Source organism: Arachis hypogaea, chromosome 7 (genome assembly GCF_003086295.3).
Source record: "Arachis hypogaea cultivar Tifrunner chromosome 7, arahy.Tifrunner.gnm2.J5K5, whole genome shotgun sequence".
NCBI lineage: Eukaryota > Viridiplantae > Streptophyta > Magnoliopsida > Fabales > Fabaceae > Arachis > Arachis hypogaea.
Window position 1 is genome coordinate 81,214,645 of NC_092042.1, and position 19,994 is coordinate 81,234,638.

The 19,994-nt window shown below is 34.9% G+C and overlaps 4 protein-coding genes across 4 annotated transcripts; 1 reads left to right on the forward strand and 3 right to left on the reverse strand.

The window, feature by feature from the left end:
- Positions 1 to 762: 762 nt before the first annotated feature.
- LOC112701696 (uncharacterized) lies at positions 763 to 9,147 on the reverse strand. The gene is made up of 3 exons (XM_025752425.2): positions 8,744 to 9,147; positions 8,477 to 8,629; positions 763 to 1,866 (listed from the first exon to the last, which is right to left on the reverse strand). The coding sequence occupies exon 3, from the start codon at positions 1,767 to 1,769 to the stop codon at positions 975 to 977; it is 795 nt and encodes a 264-aa protein (XP_025608210.1). The 5' UTR covers positions 1,770 to 1,866; positions 8,477 to 8,629; positions 8,744 to 9,147; the 3' UTR covers positions 763 to 974.
- A 1,809-nt stretch (positions 9,148 to 10,956) lies between these two features.
- Positions 10,957 to 12,230, reverse strand: LOC112703747 (glyoxylase I 4). Its single transcript, XM_025755327.3, has 2 exons — positions 11,662 to 12,230; positions 10,957 to 11,392 (listed from the first exon to the last, which is right to left on the reverse strand). The coding sequence occupies exons 1-2, from the start codon at positions 11,814 to 11,816 to the stop codon at positions 11,029 to 11,031; spliced, it is 519 nt and encodes a 172-aa protein (XP_025611112.1). The 5' UTR covers positions 11,817 to 12,230; the 3' UTR covers positions 10,957 to 11,028.
- Positions 12,231 to 12,898: 668 nt separating this feature from the next.
- On the forward strand, positions 12,899 to 15,753 carry LOC112703748 (uncharacterized protein At2g34160). Its single transcript, XM_025755329.2, has 5 exons — positions 12,899 to 14,327; positions 14,407 to 14,455; positions 14,941 to 15,003; positions 15,122 to 15,186; positions 15,429 to 15,753. Exons 1-5 carry the CDS (start codon positions 14,211 to 14,213, stop codon positions 15,528 to 15,530), a joined length of 396 nt encoding a protein of 131 aa, XP_025611114.1. The 5' UTR covers positions 12,899 to 14,210; the 3' UTR covers positions 15,531 to 15,753.
- Positions 15,754 to 16,250: 497 nt separating this feature from the next.
- On the reverse strand, positions 16,251 to 19,248 carry LOC112703746 (uncharacterized). Its single transcript, XM_025755326.3, has one exon. The coding sequence runs from the start codon at positions 19,011 to 19,013 to the stop codon at positions 16,533 to 16,535; it is 2,481 nt and encodes an 826-aa protein (XP_025611111.1). The 5' UTR covers positions 19,014 to 19,248; the 3' UTR covers positions 16,251 to 16,532.
- Between the last annotated feature and the right edge of the window lie 746 nt (positions 19,249 to 19,994).

Here is a 19,994-nt window from a genome sequence, read left to right on the forward strand (position 1 = left end):
TTAAAAATCAGATTAAATCTCGAATATAACTTCAAAATATAACTTTAACTTATGTAGTGATTAATTTAAATGAGAATCAAAAAAATCAAAATTCAACATAATTTTTATCAATATTTTCAAATTCGAAATTTCTATACGAAAATTAACTAGGATTTTCTTTTAAATTAAAAATTTAATTAAATAGTGACTTTAATTATTTTAACCAATGTCCTAATTAATTATTTTTATGTCTTAAAAAAATTGTATATGAGAAGAAAATAATTAATTTGTCTACTTTAATAAATAGTTATTTTACTAAAATGAAAGAAACTATTTTTTTAGAATTTTTTAAGAACTAATTAATATTATATATATTTTGTTACACTATATTTAGTTATAAAAATTTTATTTATTTCTAATGTTTATATTAAAAGTAAAAAGAAAATTTAAATTAGTGAATCTTAATCTATAATATAATAATAATATAGTAATTATTTTATATATTGTATGAATATAAATTAATTATTTTTTTATTTATATAAATTTTAAGAGGTTTTTTTTTGTGACTAAATTTTAAGAGGTTTGAGCTTTTATATATATATATATATATATATATATATATATATATATATATATATATATATATATATATATTGATGTTAATCTATTATCTTTTTTATTTTAATCCAAATTAAATATTTTTTATTTTTTTTGGAAAGAAAATTTTTTAAAGAATTTAATAATATGTGATGAATAATATCAAATAAATTATACAGAAACAAATTAAAACACAATATAAAAACATCTTAAAAAAAGACATTTTAAGCGTCTTTATTTAAGTGGCCTCCATCACAAAAATCTATATCAAGATAAGAATTAAAAGGGTAGAAGTTATTATCATTAACAAGCATAAAATCACGGTCATATACTACTCTAAAGTCTAATCAAACTATGCATGCATTACCTCATTACTAATCTTAGAAATCAAAGGCACCTTATGAGTTCTTCTTCTTGTTAACCTTCTTCTTGGACTTACTAGAATCTTGGCTCTTACCCACTTCATGTCCATGAATCATACCATGCAGCTCGAAACCAATGAGGCAGCAAAGATAAATATCAATGGTGATGAACATTGTCTTCTCATCCGTATACACATTGTAATAACAGCACGAGCTTTCTTTATCGTACCAGTCCAGCTTTTCTTCCGGCCTCACCACGTCAAAGTGCTTCCCCAGCACTGTCTTCGCCAACTTGTCAAGATTGTACCGCCACAAATCCACCTTCTCCCCTACCTCCTTCATCCCTTCCACTGTCATCGCCCTAAGGTCCAACGCCTTCTTCAGCTCGATCCCGTGGTGCTTCTCCAGCTTTGCCTTCACCTTTTCGATCTCCATTCCCACCGCGATAACCCTAGGGTTGGCGAAGAAGTCGCAGAGGGGCCTAGGGTTTTGCTTCGCTTTGTAAGAGTCGGCTTGTTGGAGAAGAGGGTAGAGGAGGCAGTGAGAGCCAATGCAGAGGGAGATGAAGTCGTAGCCGTGGTCCTTGACGCCGCGCTTGGTGTACTTGGTAAATTGGTGTTCGGCGGTTACGCCCACGATGACCGGGGTGTTTTTGGGAGTGGACTTGAGGAGGTTGGTGAGCCACTTGGAGAGCGTTTGGGAAGAGGGGGTGTTGATGCAGAGAATGCGTTGGTCGTCGGCATAAACGGTGTAAGGATAATGGTGGGAAGTGAGGTCGTAAGTTTCGACTTCGGTGATCATGCTGGGTTCAATGCTGATCTCGAGAACCATTGTTGTTAGTGGTTGTAGGATTAGGGACTTGCAACGGTTGTCGGATCGTCTTCTTGGAGTGGCCGGAGTGGTAAAATCTGCAAAGATACTCCGCAGTCTGAAAAGTATAAAGTATGAAGAATGAGTTTGTACCTAAGGGCCTTTGACTCTCTTTTATATAGCTTATGATAGTTATCTTATCTTAGGTATATAAAAGATAAGATAAGATAAGATATAATAATAATATTGTTATAAAAATTTTATTTATTTCTAATGCTTATATTAAAAATAAAAAAAATTTAAATTAGTGAATCTTAATCTATAATATAATAATAATATAGTAATTATTTTATATATTGTACGAATATAAATTAATTATTTTTTATTCATAAAAATTTTAAGAAGTTTTTTGTGTGACTAAATTTTAAGAGGTTTGAACTTGTTTTATATATATATATTTATTGATGTTAAGCTATTATCTTTTTTTTTGTTATAGTCCAAATTAAATATTTTTTATTGTTTTTGGAAAAAAAATCTTTTGAGAAATTTAATAATATGTGATGAGGAACATCGAATAAATTATACAGAAACCAATTAAAACACAACATAGAAACATCTTTAAAAAAAGATATTTTAAACGTCTTTATGTGAGTGACCTCCTTATATTATATGAGAAATGCTAGGGGCCAGCAACTTTGGTATTTTGTAACCATTAATTGGCCATCAATAGTGTTTTTAATGGTGTGAGAGAAATCATTCACTTTTCTTTTGATGGTTAAGTGCTGGCCAGAAAACACCAAAATTGCTGGCTCCTAGACTTTTCCATTTTATATTTTTATCTGTAAAATTATTTATTTATTATCTTATTAGTAACAAACTTAAAGAATAATTATATTTATAAATTTTATTTTAATATAGATATTATTATTAAATTTTTATGTTAAATTTTTAGTCTCTTAAAATTTTATTTCAAGTTCTGCCACCAAATGTATTGGCATAATAATAATAAACCCATACTACAACACCATTATATAATATATATACATTATTTCATAATTTTATATAAAAAAATAACATTTACATACAATTTAAATAAAATAGATGTCTTAAAATCACTTTGAATTAGAATGTTTAAACACAAATTCTATAACAAAGTAATTTTACAAATATAGGATTATACAGATGATTTCTTTCTATCATTTTAAAAAAATGAAAACTAAATCCTAATCAAAGGACGGCTGTTTTTGGTCAAAGAGAATCAGTTTTTTTTTATAAGTTTTTGGTCATGAAAGAAAGTTGAAACAAGTGATGATGGATTTAGGCTGATCATTTATTGGAGTTGTGCACTGTCAAGTTCTCATACATCATTTTCGTGTAAAGCCTATTAAATGACGATGCCACCACATTGGAAGCAATTTTTTATTTTCGTACCTCTGAGATTAAAAAACAAAAAAAAACATTCAAATCAACCAATCAGCTACGATTTGGCTGGATTTTCCTTCAACTGGTGCGAGTGATTTTTGTCCTCCATGAGAGGAGCTTATGTGAGAGGGGGGACGTCCAGATCCCATGATCCTAGAGAAAGGAGAAGGGAAGGAGAATCATCATTGAGAAACTTAAAAAAAGTGAGGAAGACGAGAGAAGCGGAGGAATACTCTGGAGAGATGGCTCTGACACCTAGAGTGGAAGAATGGATGATGGAAACAGAGGTCGAGCATCAGAAATATGGAAGACAAGAGGCCCAAGTAGAAGAAAATAGCAACAAGGAACAAGAAAGCAGGGTCGGAGGAGTCCCCCACTCTTTTGCAGAAATTGTTAGAATGGGGAAGAACGCTGCCAATGAGGTGGGTGATCAAAATATAGAGAAAATGGCTACTGATGAAGCTGTTGAAGAACCAGAGGATAGTGATGAGGATGAATCAGATATTATTGTCAAAAAAATGCCAAACGGCCTCTACAATCTAGTGATAGGGGAAGAAGTGAAAAGAGAACTCAGGAAGGAATGGTGGGACACACTCATTGTTAAATTGTTGGGGAGAAAAATTTCATTGTTGGCTATGAAGAGGAGATTAGAGGTGATGTGGGGGAAGAGGGGAAGCATTGACGTCATTGACCTCGGAAATGAGTTTTTCCTTGTCAAGTTCTATAATTCTGAAGATCTGGATTTTGCTTTAATGGAGGGGCCATGGAAAATTCTAGATCACTACCTCTCAGTAAGGATGTGGAAACCAAATTTTAATCCAATGAATACTTCCATAGATAATATAGCAGCTTGGATTAGACTTCCAGGTTTGGCCATAAAGTACTACTGTAGACCTATTTTGGAAAAAATAGGAAATATTGTGGGAAGAACCATCAAAGTGGACACAAATACAGGAGAAATCACAAGGGGAAAATTTGCACGGTTATGTGTGGAGGTTGACCTACAACAACCTCTAGTCTCTCAATACCAGATTAACGGACAAACTCATGTAGTGGAATATGAGGGCATTCATTTGGTATGCTTTAGGTGTGGAAGAGTAGGACATGACAAAGCCAACTGCAAGGAAGGAAAACGAGATCCCTCACCAGAGCAACAAATCCAGAAGGAAGGTCAAGCGACAAATACAGAGGTTGAAGAAGAGGATAGAAATGGAAATAAGAATATTGACAAGGGCAAAAAAGTGATAGAGGAACCTGCTGATGCCTTTGGCCCCTGGATGATAGTACAGAGGTCTACGCGTGGCAAAAAGACCACAAAACCAGGAGAAGGTACAAGTAGTGGAGGAGGTGGAAAAGAAAAGGAGAAGGAAAGAAAGATAGAGAGTGAGGGGCGACAGTCACGTTTTGCTGTACTAGCAGAGGAAGAACCTGAAAGGAATGAAGAAAGCAATCCTAAAGCGACGGCAGGAATCAGTAATAAACCACAATCAGAAAAAGACAAAGGTATGTCCTCAACTCCCTCTCATAAGAAGAATAATCTAGACCTTCCTAAGCCAGTTAACCCTACCCATATGTCCACAACCAGACCAAAAAGCCCAAACACACATGCCCACAAACAAGCCCAAATAGCTAATACTCCAGGAAAAAATACTGTCCAACACCAACAGATTAATAGTAATAACCCTGTTTCCAACCAGAACACCAATTAGACAAAAATCCACATGCCATGACCCAAACCTGCAACACACCAAACTCTTCCTCTGTCCAGCCCAATGACTTTATTTTGAACAACCCTGATCATCCTCCCCATTTTCAAGAAAATTGGATTGTATCCATTCAACCAAGCCAAGTACTCTCCTTAGCTATCCCTCAGACAGCTTTGGAGGATCCAGCCCAGAGTAAACCACCTGATCCACCTTTTAACTCACTACAAACTAGTGAATTGGTGGAAGCTATGTTAGTATATGAGAATGAAGAAGCTAATAAGGCAATTCAGCAAGGAGTTAATCCACTTCAGGTGGAAGATATGCAGTGCAATTAATGGTCCAGGACCACTTTTGTTTCCCCTTTGTGGTTAAAGTTTTTCCAACTGTCCTTAGTAGGAGTTCCTCCTTTTAACTTACTTTTACCATGATTATTGTTGCTTGGAACATTAGAGGTGTTGCGAATAAGGCTACAATTCGCACACTTAAAGAAATAAAGTCTCAGCACAGACCTGATATTACTCTAATCTATGAGCCAAAATGTAGTGGAAATAAAGCTACAGAAGTGATAAAAGCTCTCGGTTTTAACTTTTCCCTTTTGGAAGAAGCGGATGGTTATGTAGGTGGAATCTGGGTGTTATGGGACAATCCAGCGCTGACCATTAATATATTAGAGACACACCACCAATATGTTGCCATGGAGGTAAAGGACCCTAGCCACTCTCCTTGGAAGCTTACAGCAGTCTATGCAAGTCCCCAAGAAGGAATTAGAAAAAACTTTTGGGAAAACTTAAAAAGATTGGCTGATGCTACTACGGATGCTTGGATGGTCATAGGAGACTTTAATGAGATTGCAGAGGAAGGAGAGAAGAAAGGTGGGGCGAGAGCCGACCAACATGCGTGCCGAAGATTTAAAAATTGGATACAAAGTTGTAACCTCTTAGACCTGGGATTTGTCGGATCAAAGTATACTTGGAAAGGTGGTCAAAGAGACGGCATGGAGAGAGTCTTCAAGCGCTTGGACAGGGGTCTAGCTAATGCTGAATGGCGAAGAAGATACATGAATGCTAGGGTGGACATCCTTCCGAGAGTCAATTCAGATCATCACCCTCTCCTTGTTAATCTTACCCCGGGTATGAGACTGTTGGGAGAAAGACCTTTTCGTTTTGAGGTCATGTGGAAAACACACCCATCTTTTAACGAGTTCATTGAGAAGACTTGGACAAATGACACCCCCCTTCCGAGAGCCCTGGAATCCCTCACTGAAGCTTTAAAGAGTTGGAATTTAGAAGTGTTTGGGAATGTTTTCAGGAAGAAAAGAACCATTTTAAACAGATTGGCGGGTATTCAAAAAGCCCCCGCCTATGGAAGAAATCCTCACTTAGAAAAGCTGGAAAGAGATTTGTCAAGAGAACTCGATCAAATTTTAAACCAGGAGGAATTACTTTGGTTGCAGAAATCTCGGCAGCAATGGATTGTTGATGGAGACCGTAATACGAAGTTTTATCACACAAAAACAGCTATAAGGAGACGGAAGAACAGGATCTTAAAACTTAGAAGAGGGGATGGATCTTGGTGTGAAGAACAACAAGAACTCAAAGACATGGCAGTGAGCTTTTACTCTAGTCTTTATAAGGAAGAGTCCACAGACTACCTAAGTCTTGATCTGCCTATCTCTTACCCAGTCATGAAAGATGAACATAAAGCGGCCTTACTGAAGCAGCCAAATAATGAAGAAATCCAGAAGGCTATTTTTCACATTGGGTCCCTAAAAGCTCCGGGAGAGGATGGATTCCCAGCCTACTTCTATAAGGAGAATTGGAGTATGGTGAAAGACTCTGTCTGTAGTTTTATTAAAAGAATTTGGGAAAATCCAGAAGAGATAAGAGAAATAAACCAAACCCTCATTACCCTCATACCCAAAATTGACCAACATGAATTTATATCACAATTTCGACCCATTGCTCTTTGTAATGTGGTATATAAATGCATCTCTAAATTGTTGGTGGAGAGAATTAAGCCTACCTTACATGACCGTATTTTCCCTAATCAATCCAGTTTTGTCCCAGGAAGAGTCATTCATGATAATGTCATTATTGCAAAGGAAATGATTCATGATATGAAGCGTATGAAGGGTAAGAAAAAGTTCATGGCGATAAAAATCGATTTTGCTAAAGCTTATGATTGCTTGAGATGGAGCTTTGTGGATGAATGCATAGCTGAATTTGGAATTGGAGGTGTGGCCAGACGACTCATAAAAGAGTGTATCAATTCGGTGACTTATAAAATTCTGTGGAATGGAGGAAAAACTGATATAATTACTCCTACTCGGGGACTCAGGCAAGGCGACCCCCTCTCGCCATACTTGTTTGTAATAGCTATGGATAAACTATCACTCTTTATAGAGGACCTGGTAGATAAAGGCGATTGGAAACCTATGAGGGCAGGGAGAGAAGGACCATTTATCTCCCACCTTCTATTTGCGGATGATTTAATACTTTTTTCACAAGCTTCTATTGACCAAATTGAAGGCATCTTGAGGGCTCTTAACAGATTTGGACAAGTTTCTGGCTTAAAAATTAATGCAGAAAAAACCGCTATTGTTTTTTCTAAGAATGTTGAAGAGAGGCTTAGGAACCAGATCAGCAATATCAGTGGATTCCAAGAACAGTCCAATCTTGGCAAATACTTAGGAGCTATGATTAGTGATAACAGGAAGAAGAAGGACAACTTTAAAACTACTCTTGATAGAGTAAAGAACAAGCTAGGAGGATGGAAAATGAATTGTTTATCGATGGCAGGGAGGATAACTCTGGCCAAGGCAGTCATCAGTCCCATTCTCAATTATGATATGATGCATACCCAAGTCCCGAAAGGTATTTGCAAAGAGGTTGAAAGGATACAACGGAATTTTATCTGGGGGGATGGTAGAGAGAGCAGGAAGGTTCACGCTATAAGCTGGGAGACGATATGCAAGCCAATTAAAGAGGGTGGTCTCGGTTTTCGGAAGCTAAGTAAAATGAATGAGGCTTTTTTACAAAAGATCATTTGGAGATTAGTTATGGAAAAAGAAAGCTTATGGGCGCAAGTAATGCTCAGTAAATATGGGAGAGGACAATACCTGAGACAAAATATCCTCAGCAAGCAATCAGACTCTGATCTGTGGAGAAGTTTAGCAAAAGTTTGGGGTTCTTTTAAAGATAACATTGAGTTTTCCATTGGAAATGGTAGGAGAATTCGGCTGTGGATTGACCTCTGGCTTAAGAACGAAGGTAGTTTAATCCAAAAAGCTATCATACCAATAGAAGAGGAAAACATGGAAATCACTCTCACAGAAGCTACTGACCTAAATGGAGGATGGGATTTTAACTTACTCAGAAGATATCTTCCAGATAACATCATCTATAAAATTCAGGCCATACATCCCCCTTGGGATAACCTTGAAGAAGACAAAATTCTATGGAGTTTGACACCAACAGGAGAATTCAGCATAGCAAGTACATATAGAAAAATCAGCCAGCAGACAGATACACAGGACCGCATATGGGAAGTTTTATGGGGATGGAAAGGGCCCCAGAAAATAAAAATCTTTATGTGGCTAACCTTGCATAGGAAATTGATGACAGGTGCGAGAAGAAGAAAACTATTTGGTACAGGAGATGAATGTCATCGTTGCAACAGTCTGACGGAAGATCAAAGCCATGTCCTGCGAGATTGTCCTGCTGCTTCAAGTATATGGACTCAATTAATTAATCCCTGTAAAATTCAAAGCTTCTTTAGAGCTCCCTTCGATGCTTGGCTCCGGTGGAATTTAACAACAGAGCTAGGAAAGAATAACCAAATTCCATGGATAACAAAATTCTCAGTTACCTGCTGGTGGCTATGGAGGTGGCGTAACGGTGAAATCTTCTCTCCTCCCTTCAGACGGCTGATAGATGCTATAGCAACTATTTTTCAGACAACAAATTCCATAAATGAAGCTTTCAAAAAAGAGGAGCTATTCTGTGAAAAGAAAAGAAGAGTGGAGATTGAAGTAGCGTGGAAACCCCCTGTTAAAGGTTGGATAAAATTCAATTCTGATGGGGCGTCCAACGAAAAAGGTTCAGGATGTGGTGGACTGGCAAGGGACCATTGGGGGAGATGGGTTGCTGGCTTCATGGCTAATTTAGGGACTTGTTCTGCCTTTCAAGCTGAATTGTGGGGAGTATGCTATGCATTGAAGACTGCCTGGGATTTGGGGTTCAAAAGAGTGGAACTTGAAGTAGACTTAAGGGCTGTATATGAAGCAATTACGAAAGGAAGGAGACTGAATCAACACCCAAACAACTTAATCAGAAGTATCAATATTTGGTTGAAAAAACAATGGAGTGTTGAAATCAGACATACCTATAGGGAGGGTAACCAGGCTGCAGACTGGCTGGCAAAAAAAAGTGTGAAGGAGAGAAGTACAGGGTATTGCTTCATTGACTCCCCTTTTGTGGATTTGAGATCCATCTTAGATGCTGACATGAAAGGGGCCTCCTTACCCCGTTGTGTTATTGATTTGTAACCGTTTGTTTTCTTTTTGGGGCTTTTAGCCCCCTTTGCCTACCAAAAGAAAAAAATCAACCAATCAGCTTATTTGTCAGCTGAAACTAATATCAATGATTTCAAACTTTATTAATCCAAGTTATTTTTGTTTATCATATTGGCCGTTATATAGTATTGTATATTGAATACAGAAACAATCAAATCATACGTATATATTCTGTTCATGCAAAATTTTTCCAATCAACCTATAGTAAATTAAGTATCGTGCAATCCCCCTTAATTACTAAATTCATGGGGGTATTACTTTAACTTTGAGGTGCGCAAGAAATGTTTGTTTATTGAAAGTGTTATGTTAGTTTGGATAAACAATTTAAATAAGTTTTCTTAAAAAAAGAATTTAAAGAATAAGAATTTTTATTAAAAATAATTTATAAATAAGTTATTTTGTATTTGAATTTTTAGTTATAAAAATATTTATTTTAAAGTTGTAGTATTTTGATAAATAATTTAAAAAATACTAATTTTTTACACAATAAAATAGATATTAAAATAATGATGATAATAAATACTTTTTAATATTGAAGGTTAATTTTACATAATTTACTTACTAAGATTGTTTAGACAACTGGTTTTTTATTTGCTCTCTTATTAGTTCTATTTTGTAGGTAATTAGTTCTTTTTATGTAATATCATTAGAAATTGGTTCTTCTACTTCATCTATCTTTACTTATAATGGTATTCTTGTATGTGGTGAATAGTAATAAAATTTTAATTTACAATAATCTTGGTGACAATGTCAAAAAAATTATTGTGTAATTAGTGTTTGTTATTTTATTGTGTATAATATGGTAGGTAAAAATAAAAAACAAATGTAAAATGTGTGTCCATATATATTTTATTGCTATTTTTTATTTCTTTTACTCCTATTAAAAACTCCATTTTCTTTTATTGGGATAACTAACTATTTTTAGTTAGAATGAAAGTAAATTTTTTTTGAAGTCAATTTTTTTTTACGGAAGTGATAGAATAACTTATCAAAAAGAAAAATCATATATTTCTACCTTTTTCGAAGTAAATTAACTTTTCGAAAAGTTAAAAATTTTTATTAAAAGATTTTAAACGCGTATGGTGTCTTTTCATAATTTAAAAATAAAAAAAATAAAAATAAAACATGCTTTTAGTCAAACTTATATATATATATATATATATATATATATATATATATATATATATATATATATATATATATATATATAGCAGTCATCACTATCTATACATATCCATACATTTGAAACCAAGGAGGAGAGTTTCATAAATCTGTTAACAAATTATTTGAGACAAAACTGCCATAGATATATTGTACGAGTCAGCTTGATTATTATACCTAATAGTAATGTAACATTGTATGATATGTATCCCTATTCTTTTGAATTAAGAATTTTTTATCAATCATCTGACTGAGTTAGGCGCATTAATTAATGATTAGTTTGCCATGAAGGAAATTAGCTTCACCTAACCCTGCTTATGCTTTGTTACTAATAAGAATACTCCGATAAAAGTAATGATCTAAAATTAATTAAGCATGGAGGAGAAATAAAGTAATGTAAAGACATATAGAATAGTAATCACTGAGCAAGTTGGTGTGTGTTGGGAATGATGGTATTAGTAAGGTTGACAAGGGAGCAGGATGAAGAAGTGACGGCGGCAACGGCGGTCAAAGGGATGACCGGGAGGCTATCACAGTTGCAGATCTCGATCATGAAAGCATCAGGGTCATGGAAAAACAGCTGATCCACTTGGATGCCACCTTCTTCAACCTTTGCCCTCACGTAATCTATCTCCATCTCCTTCAGCTTCTTCTCTACTGCCCCCATGCTCTCGCACTGAAATGATATATGATTGTCTTTCGGATTAATTTCACTCTTCTTCACAACCTTCTCTGGATTCTCTGCTTGCAACAAGTGAATTCCAATCCCATATCCAAATAGCCTGTCATCATGAATCCACTTCAATTCTATTACATGCATTATATAAAGAGGAACGATAGAGAGCTATTAAAATTTATTGTATTTGATCGTTAGTTAATTATCAATATTTAAAAGCGTAAAATAAAATATATTATTCGATGATTAAATTAAAAAAATTAAACTAAAAAAATTAAATTGATGAATAAATAATAATAAAAAATAATAAATTTTAATAATCTCTTTTATTTTTCTTATGTAAATAATAATTTAAATAAATAAATAAATACATACCATGCGCCATCAAATTCGAATGATCCTGGCCTCCTGATTGGGAAAAATCCAAGAACGTTCTGGTAGAAATTCATAGATTTTTCCAACGAACTGCATATCAAGGATATGTGGTTCACTGATTTTAATTGCAGAGGGTTTTCTACACTTTCCTTCATTATTTTTCTTCTTTCAACACACACATTTGTCTTAGTGGACTGGACCCTATATATAGAGCAGCACTACATGTGTGCCACGTGTCTCCATCCCATTGGTTGCATCCACTGTGGATTTTTCTTTTTCTTTTTCGATGACACCTCATTTCCACGTTGCGGATTCGTATCCCTCCAAAGACAATAACGTCACTAGTAGTTTTGCTTTTTCTTCTAGTTTTCCATTTAATGTACCTTTACATTAAAATTTAACGTCACTAACAGTTTCTTACACACTATATCATCTTGTCTTCGTCAAAAAATCTTTTAAAAATTATCCTTTATGTGTATTCAAATCTATACTATGATATTTTATGTGGCCCTCTTGAAATAATTTGTACTTCTTTTTGGAAAATTTGTAAAACTAAAATGATTTCAATAATTTCAATAAACTCTTAGGCTGTATCTAGATATTCAATTCGAACCAGAAACTCGAAGATATTCATATTCAATAATTAATTTCTTGCTCCGGATATGATGACCAACTGTCCAATTATTGAGTATCCACTAGATCGAATTCTTCGTTTTATTGTAACATGGATTATAACATTTTCACATCACCACCAGCTTGAATAATATACGAGTCATAAATGTGATATATATCTTCAGTAGTGCGTGGTTGATGAAAAAAATATGCTATACTCTAAAAACTATATATATTCCATTATTCATGCAGTGCCACTTAAATTTTTTCTTCATTTTTTCAAATGTTTTTGTGGAAGTATTATTATCAAACAGTACCTGTCAATTGTCATGTAATTTCAAGTGGATCGGATCAACTGGCAAGTTAATAATAATAGCAAAGGAGTTGGGACAACGAATGATTTGTTGGATCTTATCTGCATCAATGTGAGAATTCAGATTCATTTTAATGCATTTTATTTACACCGCTAGATGTTGCAAATAAATCCACAAATTAAATTAAAATACATACAGAACCCCACTTGCTTTACGATTGTGTATTATTATAGGGATGCTATAAAAAATACTAATGTGATGGATGATGAGAAAGGACCATCATTACATATTTACATTACATTCACATTCGCTTTTTTTTTTTTTTTTTTTTTATCATCATATCATACATATATATAGACTATATAATAATAAAGTTGGAAAAGATTGTACGTGGCAATTATACTTTAGTTGTAATCGTGTTATTTTGAAAATATATATTTTAAGATTGTAACAAACAAAAGGCATATAGCATATTGGCTAGCTTCTCTTTTGGACGAACATGAAGGGATCCGATATAGATTCTAAGAAAGCTATCTACCACTAATTAATGACGCTTAGTAGTAGCTAATCGGCTGCAGTGGTATCGAATTTTGAAAGTGACAGAAAATCAAATAAGGATTTTAATTTGGTGGAAACTTAAGTGTAGTAGACTTCACGTGAAATTGATAATTGAGAACAAATTTGATTGATTTGACTAAATTTTCATCTAACAGCTCTCAGCTATCAACTTCACGTGAAGTCGACTACACCTGAATTTTCACCCTCTAATTTGCTTAATATGCCTTGTCGTGAAAGTGAAACTTGCACACCTTTAATTTAATTTCCTAGCTTTGTTAAATGCACATGCTTCATGCTTGATCCATCAGCAAAAAATAATTTAAGCAATAAAGTCCAGAAAAAAATTAATTAAGGTCCTATACGAACAATGAGCCAAATGCGTTTCGTTAGACAACACATGAAAAAACATATATATAGATGGAATTCTATGGGCAAACGGGTGGATTTATACAATAACACGACAAATTACTTTTTTCATTTTAAATTTTACATGGTGAGGTAAGCATAAACACAAGTAGTAAGAGATGAGACGTATAATATAACACGATGATAAACTTAATTAAACTAACAAATATAATGTTATTTTTTTTTTTTACTAAAGAGAGAAGACTCGAACCCGTAACCTCTTAATTGAGTATGAAGAGACTATGTCATTTGAGATATAACTTATTGGCAACAAATATAACGTTAGACATCATCATTTTTTTTTTTGGACAAGGACTCTAGAGTCTAGTGTAATTCCCAAACCCACCCCCCTCCCCTCCCCTTTTTCCTTTTTGGTCATGGAATTTTTTGTTTTAAAAAAGGTGTAAGATGTTGTTGTTGTAAAAAAAGGAGCAGCCCAATAATAAAAACAATAAGAGATGTTTGAGGCCCAATGATCTTGGCCCAAGGTGGGTTGAGAGAGAGAGAGAGAGTTGTAGTTCTACGTTGAGGTGCATCGAGGTGGTTGTACTTTGTAGTCTACATCACGAGCTGCTGTAAACAACCGGTTAGGGTTTTTTGATTCATCGTCTTCATCTTCGTCTGAGAGAGAGAGAGAGAGAGAGAGAGAGAGAAGGTAAAATGGAAGGGATAACGGAGGGAGTTAACAACATCAACATCTCTGATTCGTACAAGAAGAATCGCATTCAGGTTTCGAACACAAAAAAGCCTCTCTTCTTCTACGTGAATCTCGCCAAGGTACACGTTTTATTCCCCCTCTCTCTCTCTCTCTCTCTCTCTCTCTCTTTTCTGACTCATTATTATCGATTATCTGCAGAGGTACATGCAACAGCATAATGAGGTCGAGCTCTCAGCACTCGGGATGGGTATCATATTCTTTCACGAATATTTTCCTCCGTTTCTTATTTATTTAATTTTATTTAAACAAAATATGTTGCTGCTCGTAGTCACATAGGGTTGTTGGCATTGTCCGAATCTTTTAGTTATTCTTATCAATATTAGCTTCGAAGATCTTCCCAACTCTAATTGGGTTGCTCTCTACCCTGAAACTGCCCTGTTCCACTTCGGGATTTAAGTATAATCATTTATTTATCAAATATGGAAGTGTCTGCACAAAATTTGCCATAACAACCCTGCTAAGGAATGTGCATTTGCAATTATGACATGAAGATTTAGCTGAATCATTAGGGAATAACTTATTGGATGCTATTATATGAAAAGTCATATTGTTTCCTTGAATAGTTGATCTTTACTCTCTAGTTTTCAGTTCCATCTCTTTTATACCGGTCACAACTTTCCTTGAACTTTGGTTTCACTACCATTGTAATGTGTTTCTATCTTATTGCCACAGCTATTGCCACGGTGGTTACTGTTGCTGAGATATTGAAAAATAACGGGCTTGCTGTTGAAAAGAGTGAGATACAATCTTGTTTCATCCTCCTGGGGAACTTCCCTAACCATTTCCCTTTCTAACTCCTAGTTGGTTGAATAATCTAATTTGATTCGTGATGGCGTCTTAAATATTGATGCAGAAATCATGACATCAACCGTAGACATAAAGGATGATTCTAGAGGTAGACCTGTCCAAAAGGCCAAGGTAATGGTACAAATGCTGTTTTGTTTTACTCTAGAATGTTTGCCTTAGAGCCTGCTTGGCTTTGGCCATTGGCTTGTGGGTTTGTTCATTGAGGAGTTAAAAAGTGCATATAAGAATAATAACAATAATACACAGTTCCTGTTGATTTTATAGTACGGCCAAACAGGCTTGTCCCCTCCTCAAGCTTTCCATCCTGCTTTATGATTTGACTGAGTTCTTAATTTGATGAATCATGTTTTCAGATTGAAATAGTACTTGGAAAGACAGCAAATTTCGATGAGTTGATGGCTGCCGCAGCTGCTGAAGATGGTGAAAATGGAGATATTGATGAGCAGGGTGCATGAAGATCTACGCCCATGAGGGATGATGATGTGTATTTCCTAGTGATTTGCATTTTTTTGTTGTTGCAAGATAGAGGATATGGATAGGATTCATTAGTAGACAAGCCCTTCAGTGTTGTTGAACTATGAAGGCACTTACTAGTTTCTCTTCTTCCTGGGTTCGGTTTGTCGTTTATGTAGAGAGATTCATTTCATAACTATATATCTTGATCAAGTTTTGGTCTTACTTCGTCGCAATTGGTGTCTTTTAATAACAAGTGTCTTAATTAAAACCACTATCATTATTTTTAGGGAAAGTCTAGGGGGCAGCAATTCTATTGAATTATGGTCAGCATGTAACCAGCAGAAAAAGGTGAGCCATTGGATGAAATCTCACACAAATCTCACACCATCAAATCATCATTGATGGCTAGTTGATGGCTAACAATCACAAAAATTGCTGTTCCCCTAGCATTGCTCTTATTTTTAATATTAATGCGATATAGTTTAGAGATTCTTGAATAAATTACTGAAATATCGAATGCCCTAAACTAGTTGAATTCAATGTAATAAACTTGATAATGCACATGACATCACAGCACGTTTCAGTGGCCATTGGCAAATGTACTTGCCAAATTACCATTTCTACGAAAAATCAGAAATTTCAAATTTATTTTCCAAAGTGTTTGAGATATTCACCATCCATGAGTGACCAACTGACTATTAACCAAGTAGCTGCCAATCTAAGATGGAAAAGAGCCAAGTATATATTGCAGCTGTATAATTTATATCATTCCAGACTCTGCTTTTACAGGTAGCCACTTCCCATGCTTCAATTCATAGCACGGAGTGAACTAAACACCGTCTTCATAAAAATAATTATAGAATGAAAAACCTGCATTGTTTCTTTCATGGATGCTGTCCTCAAGCATGGCAGAATCCAGATAAAAAATATGGAAGGGTCATCTTTTTTGAAATTCTAACTCCCCGTATATTTCATTTATATATATTACATTTCCTCGTTCCCTATCTTACTATAACCTTTAGATCATGTTCTGCAGGATGCTCAGAAGCCCTGGAGTCATCAATCAAGGTCTGCAAAATAACCAAAGCCTCTGAATGCATACCTTGACCCAAGTATTTGTCTAATATCAGGGAATACATAACAGCAGTTTGTAGGTCAATCTTACTTATGTCGCAAGTTATAGTATTTCTCCACTCTTTTGATTTACCTTTCTGGCATAACCCATGTAGCAGAGCGCTGAAACATACAGGATCCATAGGAAACCCCTTACTCTGCATCTTTGTTTGCAACAACTGAGCAGTGTCAAACATTCCATGCTTACAAAGACAAATAATAATGGAATCATAAGCAGCAATCACAGGGCTCCATCCATCCGATATCATCACTGCAAAGAAATCCAATAGCAAGGTTCTGCAATCTTTGTCAGACTCATTTTTCTCAACAAGAACCAGTGCGTTTGTATTATTTGTCAAACCATTTATCAGATAATGGAACGTAGTGTCATTTGGGAGATAACTATTTGTCAGCATAAGTTCAAAAAATGTTGCTGCCTTTTCAAGTTTAGCGGTCTTGCAGAATCCCCCTATAAGTATAGTGTATGTGACAACATTAGGCTGCAAATTGAAAGATTGCATTGCTGCGAAAACTTTTTCAGCTCTACCCAAATCTGCTATATTGCAGAATCCGTTGATCAAGGACGTGTAGGTGACCACATTTGGCTTGAGCATCTGTTTCACCATCTGCCCAAACATCTTGAGTGCACTTTGCAAGTCATGCTGCTTCACATACCCATCTATAAATGTGGAATAAGTGTATTCATCTGGAGCATGACGTGCATTTTTCATCCTATTCAAGCATGACAGAGCATCTACCATCTTTCCGAATTTACAAAAACCTTTAATCATGGCATTGTACCCAACAATACCGGGGTCTATACCCTTTGTAATTATGACTTCAAAAAGCTTTCTTGCCTCATCAAGTTCACCATTCCTAATTAATCCATCTACCAAGGTGGCATAAACATATGCATCTGGTTGAACATTTTGGTCAAGCATTTCTGAAAGTAGCAATTTGGCAGCAGGAAAATTCCCTTTCTTGCAGAGGCCACTCATCAGGACATTGTAAATTTGGGCATCAGCAATTATTCCCCTTTCCATCATCTTAACCCGTACCATAAGCGCAACATCAATTTCCCCAGCAGCAACGGCTCCATGGATCAAAGCTCCATACGAAACCACATCTGGTTTTTCTCCTGTTTCGGCAATCTTAAAAAGCATATTTGATGCCTTAACATAATCCCCTTTTCTGCAATAAGCATGCATAAGAGGCGTATAACTAAACTTGTTAGGCATTAATCCCCTTTCTATTGCCCTCTCTAAAAGTTCATCAGCTTCTTTGATCCTTCCAACCCTACACGAAAAGTTAAGCATAATATTGTAAGTTGTAATATCTGGCTTACAGCCCATCTCAGCCATCCTTCTCATTGTCTCAGCTACTTTTGCCACCAGACCGTGCTTGTATTGAGCATCAATAATATTATTATACACTTGAATATTCACACTCAATCCCCTCTCAACCATTTCTTTCATAAGTTGATCAATTGTCACGAAATCCCCTTCCTTGCATAAACTGTTAATCATAGCACCATAAGTTTCTAACGTTGGCAAAAATCCCTTCAATTTCAGTTCCTTGAAAACTCTAGTTGCACCTTGGAGATCACCCTTCTTGCAATACCCATCAATAATCATATTGTAGAACACAACATGGGGCACACAACCCTTCCCCCATCTATCTACAATCAACCTTCTACCTTCCTCAACCTTCCCAAAGTCGCATAGACCCTTAACCACTATCCCGGTGCTATAGTTATCCACAACCTTACCAGTGCCACCATCTGTCACAAGCATTTCATCATACAGCTTCCTTGCAACCTCAACGTTCCCCCTTTTGACCAAACAATTCAGCAAAGAATTAGAAGCGACAACACTGGGAAAACAACCATGCATTTCCCGCACTGTATAGAATAACCGTAGGGCAGCATCAACCATCCCAGAATCTCCATAGGCTCGAATCAGAGAGTTCAAAGCTTCATGGGTAGGCTTCAAGTTCCCAACTTTCATGCTGTCCAGAACCAGCTCGATCTCGGAGAACCCTCTGAATCTTGCCAAGAGCTTAAGAAGAGAGGAATAAGCAAAGCCATCGAGGGAACAAGAAAAGGGTCTCGAGTTAGCCCAGTCGAAGAACTTCAAACCCAGTTCGGGGTCGTGTATTCGGTCTAGAACGAAATGGGCAACGTCCGAAACTAGAACCTCGGATTCTGCAAAGCGAGACTCGAGGGAGTCCTGCCATTGGGCGTGGGTTGCCAGTATTCGAACGGCGTCAATAACGAGGTTGTGGATGCAGGGACTGAAGCGGGTCGGCGTAAAGGTGGTGGCTTTGGGGCGGTTACGGGGTTTGATTCGAGCGAGGATGGCCTTTGACATTGGATTTTGAGTGTTTTGGTGCCAATCATTTGTGAAAGACAAGCTCTCTTCTTGGAGCTGCTTGATTTATTGTTCAATCAGATTCTGTTACAACCAACATGAGCTAATTATTTTGGACTCATTTCCACGTTAATGTGTGATTCATCTATAAGGTTTCTTAGCTCAAACACTGCGAGATCAATCTATCTATTTTTATTATATAAAAATTAATACAAATCTATTATAAAATAAGTTTATGATATATTGATTTTTATGATTGTGGCATATCAGCAGTTTTATATACATGGTAATTTTACAATTTTACAAAATAAAAATAAAAAATTCTATATAATAATAATACAGAAAATAATTAAATTTAATACCTATTATTACTTTATTATTAAACTAAAAAGTAACGGTTAAATATAATTAATATCTATATTAAAACTATAATAACAACAATTTTCAATTACAAAAATTTAAAGTGTATAATAACACAACAATATTTGTTTATTATGGATATATTCTAATATATCATTATTAATAAAGTATATTTATAGTGTTATACTACATTTTTGGTATTTTTATTCTCAATTATTTTTCTTAAATTATCTCCAAATATACTAAAAAAAACTTCAAAATTACACTATACAATACCATCAACTCGAAAAGATCAACAAACAAATAAAAAAAAACTTATGTTCTTAGTATTAATTATATTTAAATTTTTATGATAAAGTATAATAGTCTATGAGAAATTCTTCTGTTATATAAAAATATTAGAAAACACAAATAAGTCAATATTTAAGAAAGTAGCCAACTCTACAAGATTTTTGTTCTTATATATTTTTTTTGGCTTTTTAAAATAATTATATTAAATTATATACAAATTATAAATATTTTTACAAATGAGTATAAAAATTTAACATTAATTCACATATTATCTAATTAATTCCTAAATAATATAATACTTTAAAATTTATATTATACAGTATAATTAAT